Source organism: Sceloporus occidentalis, unplaced genomic scaffold (genome assembly GCF_023333645.1).
Source record: "Sceloporus occidentalis isolate IW3139 unplaced genomic scaffold, rSceOcc1.0.p SCAF_17, whole genome shotgun sequence".
Taxonomy (NCBI): domain Eukaryota; kingdom Metazoa; phylum Chordata; class Lepidosauria; order Squamata; family Phrynosomatidae; genus Sceloporus; species Sceloporus occidentalis.
In genome coordinates this window covers 14466863-14483223 of record NW_028316997.1, presented here as the reverse complement: position 1 = coordinate 14483223, position 16361 = coordinate 14466863, and the positions used below count along the sequence as shown (strand labels likewise).

The window sequence follows — 16361 nt, the reverse complement described above, 5'->3', positions numbered from 1 at the left end:
CAGCCGGTGACCGTCCGCACGATGCGTTTTACCTCTGCCCCCAAGATTTACCAGAGGAGACTCCAGGGTGTCTTGCGGGGCCGGCGGGGGACATCTACGCAATACGCGTATACAACTTCCGGTGCTGGCACATCAGCTGAGTGCCGGCACCGGAAGTTGTGTATGCGTATTGCGTAGATGTCCCCCGCCGGCCCCGCAAGACACCCGGGAGTCTCCTCTGGTAAGTCGGGGGGGGGGGCAGAGTGGCACCATATCTCGGGGAGGGGGGGGAGGACAGTGGCAGCATATCTCGAGGGGGGAGGACGACAGTGGCAGCATATCTTGGGGGGGAGGATAGTGGCAGCATATCTCGGGGGGGGAGAGACAGAGTGGCAGCATATCTCGGGGGGGGGGAGGAGGAGGAGGACGACAGTGGCAGCATATCTCGGGGGGGGGAGGAGGAGGAGGACAGTGGCAGCATATCTCGGGGGGGAGGAGGACAGTGGCAGCATATCTCGGGGGGGAGGAGGACAGTGGCAGCACATCTCGGGGGGCTTTTAAAAAAGCACCAAACTTTTAGGGTGCGGCCTATATACGGGGGCGGCCTATATCCGAGCCAATACGGTATATGCAGTGTGCATAGGTATTTGTTCATAGTTTATTTTATTTTTTTCTATAGTCCGGCTTCTCTTAAGTCACCTGTAGGTTAAAATAGCCCCAATATGAGTCATTTGGTAATTAAATTGTTTGGCAAGGACCCACAGTTTTACCCTTTCAGACAGTCTCTGCCCTCTTGTGTATCAAAGAAACATTTATACTTGAAAGCCATGCTGTTTGCCAAACAGGTCTGTGTATTTTAGAATGTCCAGTAGATACACGTTTGCCCAAGTTTTATGTAAGCTAGAAAGGTAAGAATGGGAGTTAACGACTACTGCAGGACCTGTTGCAAGGTCATTTAATTAGCATATAGTGACATGTTTCCCGTTGCCTTCGTTATTGAAAATAGATATGTGCAAATTGCAGAAACTCAGAGTTAATGTAACTGGGCAGAGGATGGCACCATCTAGTGGTGCTAGCCATACAAACATACTAAAAAGCTTAATTTCTCCCCTTCAAACCTCTTACTAGAGCAAAGTTATTAGAAAGCGAAGCAGTGAATGAAAACCTTCGGAGAAACTTGTCAAGAGCTTCGACAAGATCTTCCTACTTTTCTGCTCATTCTCCTTTCCCTGCATCTTTACTTCCTGCGGAAAAAGAGACCACTGAAATCATAGACATGGCAAAAAAAGACTTGGAAAAATTGAAAAAGATTGAGAAAAAGAAGAAGAAAAGGTAAGCGTTTTTACCCATTCTCATATCACATGTCATTTGTCATCAGTTTTAACTTGCCTGGTTTGTCAGTCTGCCGCTTGAATGTTATGTCGTTTTTTTGGCATTTTTCTTCACACTTTTTTTTTTTTTAATGTTTTTAATATCTCCATCTGTAACTCCCTCAGAAGGGGAAAAGTGGGTAAAGACACAAGTCTCCCCCCCGCCCCTGTGCACAGCATATAAGTTAGTGGACACTCGGACCATGAACAAGGCTGTTCATGTGAGGTTTCTCCTATTTTTAAACATGTTCTATCCAGTTTAAGAAAAATATCCTTAGGACCTTGATTTTATGGTCCGTAAACTATTTTTGTGTTGATTATGTTGTATATTTTGGATCACTGGCCTGCTGGAAGATCAAACCACGGCCAATTTCAAGCTTTCTGTCTGAGGCAGCCAGAATTTAATATCTGTTGATATTTGGGAGTCTATGATGCCATGAATCCTAACAAAATGTCCAGGTCCTTTTGCAGAAAACAGGCGCAAAACATTAAAGAGCCACCGCCATATTTAACCATGGGCATGAGGCACTTTTCCATATGCCTACCTCTGTGTGCACAGATACATCTCTGGGGTTTATTGCCAAGAAGCTCTTTTTTAACGTTCCAGTAGTGTCTGGCACACGGAAGGCGATTGAGTTTGTTTTGAGATGATAGTAGAAGCTTTTGAAAGCTTGAAACCCTACAAAACAACTTGTATTGTACAATTATCCAGCTGTGATCCTTGGAGATTTTTTGGCCACTTTGAACCATCCTCTTCACGGTGTGTTGAGATAATATTGACACGTCCTGTTCCAGGTTAATTCATAACTCCTGCAGTTCACTAGAACTTCTAAGTTATTGCCTTGTGGAAATCGGCATTTTCGATGCTTTTGCTATTTTCTTATAGCCACTTCCCATTTTGTAAAGCTCAAGATCTCTTTGCCACACATGACAGCTATATTCCTTGGTCTTACCCATTGTGATGAATGGTTAAGAAAATTTGCCCTATGTGTTACCTTATATTTATAACCCTGTGAGACAGAAAGTCATAGTTGAACAATTTCTTGTTCGTAGTCACCCATGTATACTAAAAATGTCAATGGGAAAATACTTAACATATTTTACTCATATGAATTCATAGGGGTGCCTATAATTCTGGTACACATATTTAGCAATTTTACTTTTTTTGGGATAAACCTATGTTTTGTTTGCAATTGCTTGATATCCATGAGAGCAGGATATTTTGTGTATTGTTTGAAGAAAAAGATCAAAGCCGCCTTTGCTCATATTTACCAAGCGTGCCAGTATTAGTGGAGGCCACTGCATACAGAGCCATTAAATAGAACTTTTAAATAGAATTTTTAAAATAGAACTTCTAAAGCCTTATAACCTAGAATTCATTTCATACAATCGTTTCGGATGTATTTTGTGATTGTTTTAATGTCTGTAACCTTTCCTTATGTGTTGTGTTACACGTATTAGACAATCTCAGAATCTCTTTAACAAAATGCTGGTTCACTGTAAAGTAAATACACAATGTATATTAGCTCACACATATTCAGGCATCCGTAGCCCTTGTCAAATGACCCATTAATGGTGGAACCACATAAAAACTAAATCATTTAGGTGAAGTCCACTTCAAATCTTCATAAATGCTCTCAACCTGTAGTTTTCACTTGGTTATAGTTAAAAACATATATCGGGGCTACCCAGCTTTTCAATGTGGAGGGTAGGACGTCTTTCGTGAACCCTTTCCAGTTACTGGAAAATAATTGCTGTGATAGAACCAACTGGCTTTTCAGACGGACCTGGAACCATACATACAGAGGGCTGCATCAGTGTTGAATTGGTGACTTAAGTCCTCTGACATCAGGTTAAACGTATGCAAATACACAAAGGACTCTTTTACACCCTACACCTGTATACATTCACAGTGCCATACATTGCCATAGTCTTTATCTATGTTATGATTGTTATGAATTACTTATAACATTAGTGTTTTTTTCTTTTTGTAGCTGCATGTATGCTAACATGTAGCCCACCCTAATTTGAACCAGCATAGCCCTAATATTTGGTTACACGAGTAGCATTAAATAAAATGCATTTTTCATTGCTTACATAGTTGTATATGTGAATAGATTTGTATGTTTAAGGTGCAAGTTCATGCATGATTTTTACCTTATGACTTTCATTGTTTGTCTGGTCTGTTCTTCATTGGCTTGGGCTGCCTATTCTGTACTTCTGCTTTTGAAGGCTACTGCAGCTCCAGGAAAGCAATCAAGAAGAAAGAAGGTTGGGACACTTCTCGAGTTCTTTTCATTTTTTTCAATGGCCATTTTATTTACAATAAAATTAGTTTTCAATGTTTTAAATTCCGCATTATAAGATTCCAGCATTTTTATGCATTAACTTTTTAATCCTGGTGTATAACTAATTTAGCTGTTTATTTTCCCTGTAATAGAGGGAGCTATTTACACTATTAATTAACCTAATAGTTCTGTGTTGTAAATGATTGTTTTAACCATTATTTGCAGATGTGGAAAAAGGCATGAGTTTCCTTATGCCTAATCTTTAAAATTGTTCAGGGCTTGGGTGGTAAAAAAAAAATATATATATAATTGATGTTTCTTGCATACGTAACAAAAAATATATAAGTAAAAACAATTAGCAATGTTTTGGATGGACATTAAGAAAAAAAAATGCTGGATTCACTAAACCAGTCTTGAATTGTTTGCATTACATAGGCAAGTCAACAGCAGCGACTGTCTAATTTGGGTTGACAATGCAGAACTCTTGTCCTAGTACCCTGAAATCGCCATGGTCTTTCCAAAGCAAACATTTATATGAAATGGACCGTGAAATAGGTTCAAAGTAGCTGTTCTCTTGCTTCAACTGTTTTTCACTTTAACTCCTTTTCTCTGCTTTACTATGTGTGCTTCTTTTATTAATGTTTTTTCTAGTCATGCCTTTTGAAGTCACACATTTTGTTTGCTGTCTGATAGCAATGATTTTGATCTAAACAACTTTTATACCTCTATTATAGCTACTCTATTTGGACAAAAGTATTGGGACAGCTGACCATTACACCAACAGGGACATTGCATTCTAAATACATAGACATTAATATGAAGTTGCAGCTATAATGGCTTCTACTCTTCTGGGAAGGCTTTCCACAAGATTTCGAGTGTTTCTGGGGGATTTTTTGCCCATTCATCCAGTAGAGCATTTGAGGTGTCCCAATACTTTTGTCCATATAGTGTACATGAGATTCACCCCAATATGGCTACATTTAACAATACATTAATTTACTTGTCATTTAATACGATACCACATTTATTAGCAAAATCGTATTTAGTCATGTGTTGTATTTTTTTTTATTTTTTTTACAACCAGATAAACATTGCTTGCTTTATTTTTGCACACCTTAACTTCAGGGATATGTTAGACATGCATAGACTACGTCACTATGGAATGCAAGGGGCTATACCTACTTTAATAATTAGCTTGATGTGTTTTTCTCCTATGTTGTAAATGACAAATCTTTATGCAGTCCGAAGGGTCTATTGATCATTTACAAACTATGGTCGGAGTCTTGCTGAAAAATGTCAGCTAGAGATCTCTCGGTTACTCTGATTTCTGTGAAATAAATTGTTGAGTAACTCTGGGACAAGTGAGTTTGTGCAGATGTATGGCAAATATGTGGAGCTTTTTGATTGATTGATTGTGAATGTTGGTTCTAGTCAGTGGTCTGTATTTTGTGAAGGGAAGGCACAAACCATAAGCAGGATCTGCCTACATGCCATGGTTCTCTGTGCTATAAGCCAATGTTTCCAACTGTAATATTTATGTATCTTACTTTTCTCATTTGCATATTATTCCTCATATAAGTTATGTTTTTCCTTCCCTTAAGTGGAAGGTTAACTAATTATATATATGCTACTTTTGCCACCATTGGCAAAATATCTCTAAAGCAATTACGCTGAAGATAAACAAATAGCACAAGCTAGAGGCAGTTTTGAGAAGACTGTGTAACCTCCTGTCATGTAATATGCATACCCAGATTGTCATGCACTGCAATGCCCTGGAGTCCAAAGAAAATAAAAAAATTAGGGGGTGGAATGCATCTTTACAAGATAATTTTAATTAAATCCAAGAAGGTGGCAGCTATCATTGTAAACAAAATCTCAAATGTTTGATCCGACTTAAAAAGATGTTAAATCGTTGAAAAATGTAAATCTAATTGACTTTTGTTTTCAGTGTTGTCAGGGATGAGAACACGGAGAATGAGAAGTCAGAAGAAAAGGGGATTACTGAAGGAGAAATCCATGAATTGGAAGTTGTGAGTGTTTTTTGTTTTTTCTGTGTTTTTTGTTTTTTTCTTTTCTTGTACACCTTCTTGTTCATGTTGTGTATGTTACAGCCATAATTGAATACTTTATATAATGCGGATTATTACCTACTAGCTGAGATACATTAATGTTCTCTTTTTTATTATTATTATTATTTTTTTTATTTTTTTTAGGAAGAAATCCATGAAGGGAGCGATCATGAAGAAGAAGAGGAGGAAGACGAGGAGGAGGATGAAGATGCTGGCGATAGTTCAGATGAATCAGATTCTGAATTGGAAGAGAAAGGTTGTTAAAGAAACATTCCTAGAAAATTGTTTAATCAATGAACAGTGTATTTGTAACAATGTTAATAATTAAATCCAGATCGAGCAAAAGTTAGATTACTAGCTGAACTGGTTTATGAACATGAGAGATGTACTTTGGGAGCTAGAGACCACTCCTGGACCATTTGAATGGTTTTGTCAAAAAAATAAACTATAATGGGAGAATCGTCAGAAATGTATCGCCTTTAGCGATGATACTTAACGTTCACAATGTTGGCTATCTGACCACACACACTTGAATGCCGAGGGGTGGCATTATTTTGAATTGTTATTGTTATAAAAGGTTTGGGAGCTGTGCATATGATTAAGGAATTCAGCCCTGGTCCTCCATGGGTCTTTTTGTTTCAGATAATGATAAACTCCTTGTTTATTTTAACAGAGAATTACCAGGCTGATCTGGCTAACATTACCTGTGAAATTGCTATAAAGCAGAAACTGATTGATGAATTAGAAAACAGCCAGCGAAGATTGCATACTCTAAAGCAGCAGTATGAAGAGAAACTGATGACCTTGCAGCATAAAATACAGGACACTCAATTAGAGAGAGATCGTGTCCTGCAGAACATGGGTAACTTTATGATTATTACATTGTGTGTTGATATTTGTACAACTGGAACATTCCACATCATGTATTGCAAGTGGACTTTGCCTGGTGAATGAGTTAAAATTGTGTTTGGTAGTCTAGTTGTGTGTCTTTTACATTCCCAATTGGTAGATTTTGGGATTGTCTCTTTGATAGATGGATTATTTTATGCTGTTTATTTAGATTATTCGTGTAATTATGCTTATAGCAATTGTAAAATTGTTTCAGGATCAATGGAAACATGCACTGAAGAAAAAACAAAAAAGATCAAGACAGAGTATGAAAAAAAGCTTCAGATAATGCATAAAGAACTTCAAAAACTGCAGGCCGCTCAAAAGGAACATGCCCGGCTCTTGAAAAACCAGTCACAGTATGAAAAGCAGATGAAGAAGTTGCAACAGGAGGTGGTGGAAATGAAGAAAACAAAGGTATTCCAAATATTGGGTGGTCAGAGAATACGCTAGTAAGAGCTGATAATACAAGAAGTACATAAACAATGAAGTGTGCCTTTTGACAGAAATTTAACTGTGCTGCACCTTATGAAAATTCTTTTTAATTCTTGTAGTACATCAGTATACGTTGTTCCATGATGATGTCACAAAAATAAGAGTTAATTTAGGTTTTTAGGTGATGGCAAGCTACATGTTTATTTTTTAATACATCTATATAGCTACTGGTGTGCCTGGATGGTGTTTTGTTTTCTGCTGTCCTTGTACTCATTAGCAGGACTTCTATTGAGCAGGGCTTATTCACTATACTAGGAGTTTGCAGTAGAGTTACGTTTTCAACTCTCTAACTAGAATCATAAAGGTCTTCAACAGGGTGCTTCTCTGGTAGTGTGTAATACATAGTTGGAACAGATATGTTTGTACAGTGAAACCAAAACCTTAAAGTGCTTGGTAATTTGTTCTGTTTAAAGTAGCATACATTTTAGTATGCATCTGTGACATTTATTATGAAAATGTTTTATGATTTTATTATGAAAATGTCACTATCCAGGTACGGCTTATGAAACAAATGAAAGAAGAGCAAGAGAAGGCCAGATTAACAGAATCACGCAGAACCCGTGAAATTTCACAACTGAAAAAGGACCAGCGGAAACGAGAGGTGAGTGAATTTACATTCAATGGAGGTAAAATGTTACTGCTTGGCATTTGTCTCCCAAGTGCAAATGAATGAACAGTGGTTTTAAGAGTATAAGACCTTATTTTGGGGGGAGAGAATTGTTCTGCAAATGCTTGTATTCTATGCTTAATCTTAAATTTATTTGGCACAGTTAACCACAAAAGCGCAGCTTTTCCATTATGATCGATTATTTGATTCTAATGTATCCACTGGACCCAGATGACCAGTTCATCCCCATTCCTGTTTAAGACAAACCTATGTGCCCACAGCATAGTAAGCTTTAAATTATTTTGCTGTTAGTGTCAGCTTTAGCTCGTTGTTTGAGACAATATACAGTGTTTTGTGTAATACTTTTTAAAAACGGTCTATTTTTTTCCATTTTGTGTACACACTTCAAGTTTGTTTTTGATTATAAGTATCCAAACTTAGTATTTTATAGTGATTTACATTTGTCAACAAAAAATTGTCAGTTTGTTAATGGTTGAATAGGAGTGAGTTTTCTTAATTTATATGAATGCCACCTCGGAGTACTATAAAGAGTTAATTGTTTCTCATAGGCACCTGTCACATAGCAGTAAATAAGGAGTGGGGAAAAAGTTTAAATGCAAGAAACTTTTATGAGCAGACATGATCCCCCCGCAGCCCTAAAACACATGCTTTCAGATTATATACTATTATTGGGCAAGTGTAAAACAATACGTTTTCAAAATATTTTATTATATGTGTCAATTTAATATTAATGTAATATGTAAAACTTGTGTTAAAAGTATCAGAATCATTTTTTTTTTTTTATTTACCTTTTTTTATATACAGTATCAGCTAAAACAGCTTGAAGCCCAGAAAAGACAACAAGAAGTTGTGTTGCGTCGCAAGACAGAAGAGGTACTTAAGTGTTCCTGGAATCCCACATTAATACTTTGATGAAATATTTGCTTTCAATATAGATGTTGTATTGAATGGTTCTGTCTAGTTTGATGCAATATCTTATTGATGAACTTTTTTTTCTTTTCTCTCTCTCTTTCTAGGTCAATTCTCTTAGACGGAAAGTAAAACCAATGTCTGATAAAGTTGGTGGAAGGGTGAATCGAAAAATAAGTTTACCTGAACCCATTTCTGAGCATGTATCAAATTATGCAGATGAGCGTGATTCTACGAGAGGAGTAGGAAATCAAAGACTGAGAATTCCTGTTGCCAAAGTGCAGCCTGCGACCACCGCCGCATTAAATGGAACTAGGTAAACCATATTGTATCTTCATTTAATGGAGCAGTCAAGCTTTTCACATGTAAAAAGTGAACCATACAATGGGTTGCTTCACTTCCCGTTTTATGGGACTTTATTATTTTATGTTCCTTCCCTCCTGATGCCACACTACTTGTGACTAATTCAGCATGAGAGCAACTAAAACAAAAGAGGCTATATCAATGGCTGGATTAATGACTTTACCTAGTACCTCTGCATGTAAAATAATATAATATAGCATTATGTGTCCTCCGAATACTCTCCAAGCTTTTTTTCTTGATGATGTTTAAATTTTCAGATGTTAAAAAAAACAAACTTTAAAAAATATATCTATCAAAAGTTCTTTGAACTGTCTGAATAAACATGTCACCCAAATAGTGTATATTCTGAATGAAGTAAAGTATTCATGAATATACCAGAGCGGATCTTTATTTTTAATGCTCAAAAGTGCTAATGTCATCTACTGGCACATCATTACATATGTTAGTGAAGACAATTTGCTGAATACAAAATGCTGGTCTTCAATTGATGCCTATGTTTTTAGTTGCACCTTCTCCTATGATACAAGTTAATTACATGCGTGTGGGTGTGTATATCCATAGCTCTTCCTATTTATGTTATAAATGTACCACAAACACGTTGTCGTGAGTGAAATCAGAGAGCAGGATAGGAAGGGAGGTTGTTTGTGTGAATATATCACAGTAGTTGGGTAGGAGCTAGAAGATTCCACTGCTAGGGGTTCATAGGGGCATTTATTTTCTTACGACAATTTGCTACCGCCTAAAACTAGATTTGCAGTTACATATAAAGAGCAATATTTCTATAAATTGGCAGAGCAGTCAGCAGAAAAGTTCATTGGTTTCCTTAGCGACTGCGCCATGTCCCACAATTTTGTACTTCGTTTGCCCATGTACATAATGCATATTCACAGGTAGGCTGGCAGTCAACTTGTATACGAGAGAAACATATTTTTTCTGGTGCCTAGAAAATTATTTTGAACAATGGGCACCGAAGCTGGTAGTTCTTTTTTTATTAGCTGGATATTTATTAGGAAGATTTAACACAGAAACAAAACTAAGCTATTAATATTGCTGCTGCAAAATGAAATATACTTGAATTACCTGAACTAACTGAAATAATGGTTCTAATAAAGGCAGTTAATGAACACTGTTTCCAGTTCCCTGCTGAGAACATCCAGTGTGGGTGGATTGATTGCACTTCATCCCAGTGTTTTTTTTAATTATAATAAGTTTGTCTCAATTAAGGTGATTTTGGGAGTATAATTTTCTGTGTTATGTGTGTGGTTTTAGTTTTGAATTTATAGTCCTCTATATGTAACAAAGCTTTCTAAATAAATGTGCCTGATACAATGTTCTCAGGAAAAAACATCAAAGAACAAGCATTTACACTTCAAAGGCAGCAAGACAGAAGTGGCAGTCACTGGAGCGCAGGATCACAGACATTGTGATGCAGAGGATGACTATTTCTAATATGGAAGCCGACATGAACAGACTACTGACGGTAACACTTTCATTTTTATTTTCCTATTGTTGGAATGATAGCATAAAAATTTTGCTTGTATACTATAAAGTCACATGCACTTGTATATTACACGCATGCTTAACGGGACAGCCCAGATGGCTTAGAAGCTTCTAATTGACTTTAACATGTGTTAAATATGCATAAAAAATACATTGAGGACTAGACTGATCCAATAAAGAGGTATATTGTCAAGGCAGTCCCCCTTTAAGAAATGATTTCCTGTTCTTTGCTTCAACAAAAATGATAGGATGGTTCACAACCAAAAGAATAAACATGCCCTCTTCCCCAACAGCAACGGGAGGTACTTACAAAAAGAAAAGAAAAGGTGATGAAGAAGAGAGACCGAATTTTGAAGGAAAATGGAGAGGCCGACAAAAATGTTTATAACCTCAATGAAGAAATTGAGTGCCTTAGTGCCAATGTTGACTACATAAATGACAGCATATCTGACTGTCAAGCCAGCATCATGCAGATGGAAGAGGCAAAGGTACACATGGACTGGGATCGTATCACTATTAGGACTAGCTCGTCTTAATTGAGAATTACCAATATCTTACATGTTAAATGTGATGCATTAAAATATGCAGAAGGTAGAGAGGAGCCACAACAAACCACTTTGGATTCTGTTTGGTTTTGTTTTTTTTGTTTTTTTTAAATAAATACAAAAAAATATATAATTTTTCTTTCCCATTTAAATTGACTATCATGGGGATAACATGCTAGCAGCAAAACTATGTAAAGGAGAACTAACACCATTTTTTAAAATTGTGTTTTCAGTCTGACTTATTATACTACCTTCTGGTAAACATAATAATGTCTTAATCACTCTGACAGACACTCTGAGCATTGTCATAAACAGTGAGTTTTGTGTCAGAGAAAGCAGAGAAAGTCACCTGAATTATCATGACTGAAAAGCAGCCTCCGGTTCCGCAGATAAAGGAAGGTTGTCTGAACAAAATGACATAAAAACCAAGTTTTCTTCAGCGCTTAACTACATTACCGTGTACAGCACTTCAGTGTGCAAAGACCTTTGTTTTACTGTGGTACTTCCCTTTTGACCTGAGGATATTTTCTTCAGTCTGTATAAATCCTTATAGAACAACACCGCGGTGGAAGAGCCAGTAAGAAAAAATGATCAAACGGTGTTCAACCCAGGCTTGAGTGGCTCACACAGAGTAATGTCACATTAGTGGGGATTACATTCATAAATTTTTTTTTATCTAGGTGTTTAATGTGTTTGCTGCGATTTTATAGATCTAAGAATTATCTAATGCCCTCACAAGTATGTGTATATGACTTATATGTGCGTTCCTATAGGAAGAGGGTGATACGTTGGATGTAACTGCGATTATTAGTTCCTGCACTCTTACAGAAGCACGATACTTACTGGATCATTTTCTTTCAATGGCGGTCAGCAAGGTAAGCCTAATATTATTTAGTAGTTAATTATTTGCTTTACGATTGAGCTTTTCATACCGTTTAACCAACCAGTGTAACTCGTTGTATAGTGGATGTCATGGAGACTGCTTAGATCACTTTCAGGTGTATATTTCAGTAGTGCTTATTATAATCTTTGGTTATTTGGTACCTGTACAATAATTAACAAGTACGTTAAATATTTGGGTAAAATGCTTTTGTATATAGCTTTTAATAATGGCTTTCTTCCTCTTTTTTGAAGGGTCTATTAGCAGCACAGAGAGAGGCTCAGATTAAAGTTCTTGAAGGACGTCTCAAACAAACGGAATTCACCAGTGCTACTCAAAATCAGCTTTTGTTTCATATGTTAAAGGAAAAGGCGGAACTGAATCCTGAACTTGATGCTCTTCTAGGCCATGCCTTACAAGGTTCTTTCTGTTTATATACATTTGTCTTGATTGCATGTTTGCTTTTGCGCACGTTCCGCCGGAGAAAGATAGTCATAAGGTGTGAATAAATGCTGTAGAAAATGTAAATTAATTTAATAGTCAAAATCAAATACATTAATTCCCTAGACTTTTCCAACAGTGCAATGTTGTTTACAATGCGCATTTTTGGTTGGACAGAAATCCGTTAAATTCAAAGATGTCTAATTAAGCACATTGTGATGTCATGTGCAACATTTATTCTATGTATCAATTAGATTTGTTTTTCTCTTGTGAAATACAAATTCACCTCCGAGGGGTGTTGATGGCTCAACATAATGTGTTGCTTCTTTCCATTTAATGTGTATCATTATACATTTAATGGTAAATAACTAGTCTTTCTCTATCTGGAGGTGATACATGTTTTATCCTTTGTTAGTTCAATTTGACACTAACTTTCCTAAACACTGACTTCTCTAAACAGGAGTTTACTGGTTTAGACCAGGGACCATCAAAACTTCCATAAACAAAGATGGATCCTATCCATATCCATCTATATTTCTGTAAATTATCTAGATACGTATGTCGATGTACTTAATCTAGACTAGTTGAGCTTTGAAATGCAAAATTTAGAAAAGCTTCTAAAAATCCTGGTCACAAAGGATTAAATCTTTTTGTTTCTTTGCATACAGTTTCAACAAGTTTTTTTCTCTCATCTTTCATTATTGGCAAACTTTTTGGTTTAGTTTAATTTGGAATTAATATTAACTGGGATTAGTAAACAATGGTTAGGTTTCTTCTAGAAGAATACATTATTGATGTGGGCAGGTTAACATGGTAATTACAGCATCTATTCTATGTTTACTGTAAAGATCACATGAAATTGATTTTCTGCTTATTGAGGTAATGTGAATCTTCCTTTATGTATTCCACTCTTTTTTGGTTTGTGCTATGTTTTGGCCATTTAACCCTATCCTACAGGAGAGAGTTATGGATCTGTAACCAGTTTCAACAAATTCTACCTTAAAGCAGTTGTGCAAAAAAACACCGAAGTGATTTTTGTTATACCAAGAATTATGTTGCAGACAATGCAATAAAACCACTGTAGTTCATTTATGCGAATCCCCCCCCACTCAGTTCCTGCTCATTATCTGTATTGTGGATACAAAGTGTTGTGAGAATAGGGTTACAGAAACCAAAATGTCACAGCTTTTTCTTCCTGTGGATAAAACCTAAGCTTCATATACAACAGGCACACCGTGACAAAATTAAATTACTGAAACTTAGGATGTTCCATTTTTTTTTTTTTTTACATACCTGCACATTTTTTAATCGATGGAACAGTATGGGTCTCTTTAACCCTTATTTAGTAGGAAAAGGAATTTATCGAACATGGGTGTTAGCAAAGTGTTATTTGAATTAGCCTCGTAAATATGCATGCTTTATTTAACTGGTATATCTTAGTCACCTGAATTTATTTCCACACATAAACTACCGATAACACCATACCAATTACAGCTGCCTTGGAAAGCTTCCTGTCAAATGTAAACAATCAGTTGATTGACTTCCCTGTTGTTGCCACATGGAACAATACTTTACAATAGTGCGATTACATGGTATTGCGTTCAGCTTTCCTATTATAATGGTACAAAAAAGAACACTCTTAACGATTGCATAATAACACCATGCAGAACACTTTGGGCCTGGAAAACACTCAACATGTAAGGCACATTTTAGAGTAAACCCATGGATGTTTAAAAGGACAAGGTGATAGAAGCAGTGCAAGGTATAAAAGATTATTAGTCTATCCACTTGTAGTCCTTGTGGCAATGACTAGCATTAATTGTTGGAGAACTTCTGGTTGGCGATCCCATTGTTATATGTAGTCTGGATCCCAAAATGATTCTTCCTCTCCTGTAAAGTGGTTTATGCGCTTTGTCTCTATATAAAGCATTTGTTTCTTTCATGTGATCTTTATGTCAAAACAGTTGGTAGAAATGCTTTTTGTCTTCTTGGCAAATTGATCTGTTTTGATTGTAGTGTTGGTTTTTGTTTCCTTGTTGCTTGATCTTACACAGACCTAGATAGCATTCCACTGGGTGAGTATATCTAGCTTATTATGTGTTGTGCAAATGCATGACTTACTAATTCTCCATTAGCACTAACCAGAAGACCACGCAAACCTTCTGAGAATGTGCACACGTTGCATGTCTTAGTTTGAGAACATCTGTGTAACCCATGTTTCTAAACCTGTATACTTTGACAAGTATGTAATATTAACAGCTGAATGCTGACAATATTGCTTCATATGCAGCCTTTGGCATATGTTATTAACATTACAATTTAGACTATCCATGGCATTACAGTGCACTTAACAACATTACATGTCAAGTCATCCCATCTCATCTTAACTTTTAATTTTTGGATGTGGAAGACAAACCACAATACACTTATTTTCAGGTAAGCCAACATATTAAGTATATATTATATATATAAAAAATAAACTATTGGAGAGATCAATATTAGCTACGGTTATTAAGTAACATTAAGTACTGAATAATTTGCAGCTTCATAATGTGGAATAATTCAGAGGATCATAGGTTTTCCCAAACAGATCCTACATTTGTAATTGACGTTTAGGGTTATATTTTCCCCTATGTCTGTGGAGGATGTTTAAAATATGGGAAATGGGGCTCCATAGAATCATGTTGGGGCATCCATCTTGTTAAACTGTTTTTATTTAAGCAGATCTACTATTTAGTATTTGAAATATGCTTAACCAGTATAAAGAACTAAAATTGGATTTGGATAGTGGGTGAAAGTTGTCAGTAGCAGTTTCGAAATAATGGATAATACATTTTAAAAAAGTGACCAACAGTAAAACCAATGGCATGCTTCTAAAGTTTGCTTCTATTTTACCTTTTCTCAGATGATTACTCTGTGTATATAATCAGATACGGTTACAGTGGTAGAGTATTGTGAAGATTGATCTTGGAAATATTCTAAATTTGACTGTCTAAAATAAGAGACGCTCCTTTTGCTCCTCTTCCTGCTTTTAATGATTTGTTGCCAGGTAACATACTAAGACTTCTGATAGGTCTGTCACGTTGATTTACTATACTGACAGCCAATCGGGATAGTGTGGAATCTTGTAATAAGAAAAGCTAAACCCAGTAATGCACTGTGAGTAACGGGCATGTAGATGGTGGCATTCATAGAGCTGAATGCTGGAGTACATTGAGGAAATACCAGTCACTACTACAATATACTGCATATAATATTTGGTATACATTAGGCTTACATACAGAAGACCAAAAAAAACGCAAGGTGTTTGTTTAAGGTCCTGTTGCTCCCTGAGATAGGAAACAACATAATTTGTACTTTTCCAAGATTTCTAAGCTGTTGGTATTTACTTTTCTAATGCACTGCTTATAATGTATGTTGTCCTTTGTTTTTGGTTAATTCCAAGGCTTCTGTTGTTATAAAGAACATGATCTGAGTATTAACCAAATCCTTGGGTCTAAGCAAGTTTTCCATTAGCTTGATAAATGCTCGGGCATAGAATTTCTCTTGCGATGAGCCCTTTTGTTAAGCTTGCTCTTAAGTTAATGGTGACATTGAAATAAAGGACATGTAGAAGACTTGCAGATGTGTTGATCTTCAGTTGGTACACCAGCTTGTGCTAAGAGTTGTTTAGACTGGGGGGCTTACAAGTGTAGGCAGTGTGGGTTGCTTTGTCCACACTGAATGCGAACAGATGTCGGAGTGTCCCGAGTAGGAAGTAAATTTGCAGTACATATAGTTTTATTTCTGTTTCATTTGATCAACCTGATGTTAATGTTCACTTCTTTTTGTTTCTTATACAGAGAATACAGAAAATAGCAGCGATGAAGAAGGGTCGTTGCAGAGTCCCGGAACAGAAGGCAGGTGTGTGATTTGTCATCTGGGAATGTATGTTGCTTCAATTAATTTATTGCTGCATTTCAGTAGTTCTTCCATATTTATGTACAAGTGTCACACGTATATCCAG

General features: G+C 36.5%; 1 protein-coding gene across 1 annotated transcript in view; it reads left to right on the top strand.

Moving 5' to 3' along the window:
* Positions 1-16361, top strand: part of LOC149302871 (kinesin-like protein KIF21A) — a 50178-nt gene that overhangs the window by 22041 nt on the left and 11776 nt on the right. Inside the window, exons 11-25 of the mRNA XM_089482081.1 lie at positions 1108-1311; positions 3582-3620; positions 5586-5667; positions 5851-5962; positions 6380-6568; positions 6812-7011; positions 7583-7690; positions 8522-8590; positions 8734-8942; positions 10328-10469; positions 10783-10977; positions 11808-11909; positions 12169-12334; positions 14410-14430; positions 16198-16258. Of these exons, the coding sequence (XP_089338207.1) occupies positions 1108-1311; positions 3582-3620; positions 5586-5667; positions 5851-5962; positions 6380-6568; positions 6812-7011; positions 7583-7690; positions 8522-8590; positions 8734-8942; positions 10328-10469; positions 10783-10977; positions 11808-11909; positions 12169-12334; positions 14410-14430; positions 16198-16258 (1899 nt within the window). The remainder of the gene's footprint in view (positions 1-1107; positions 1312-3581; positions 3621-5585; positions 5668-5850; positions 5963-6379; positions 6569-6811; positions 7012-7582; positions 7691-8521; positions 8591-8733; positions 8943-10327; positions 10470-10782; positions 10978-11807; positions 11910-12168; positions 12335-14409; positions 14431-16197; positions 16259-16361) is intronic.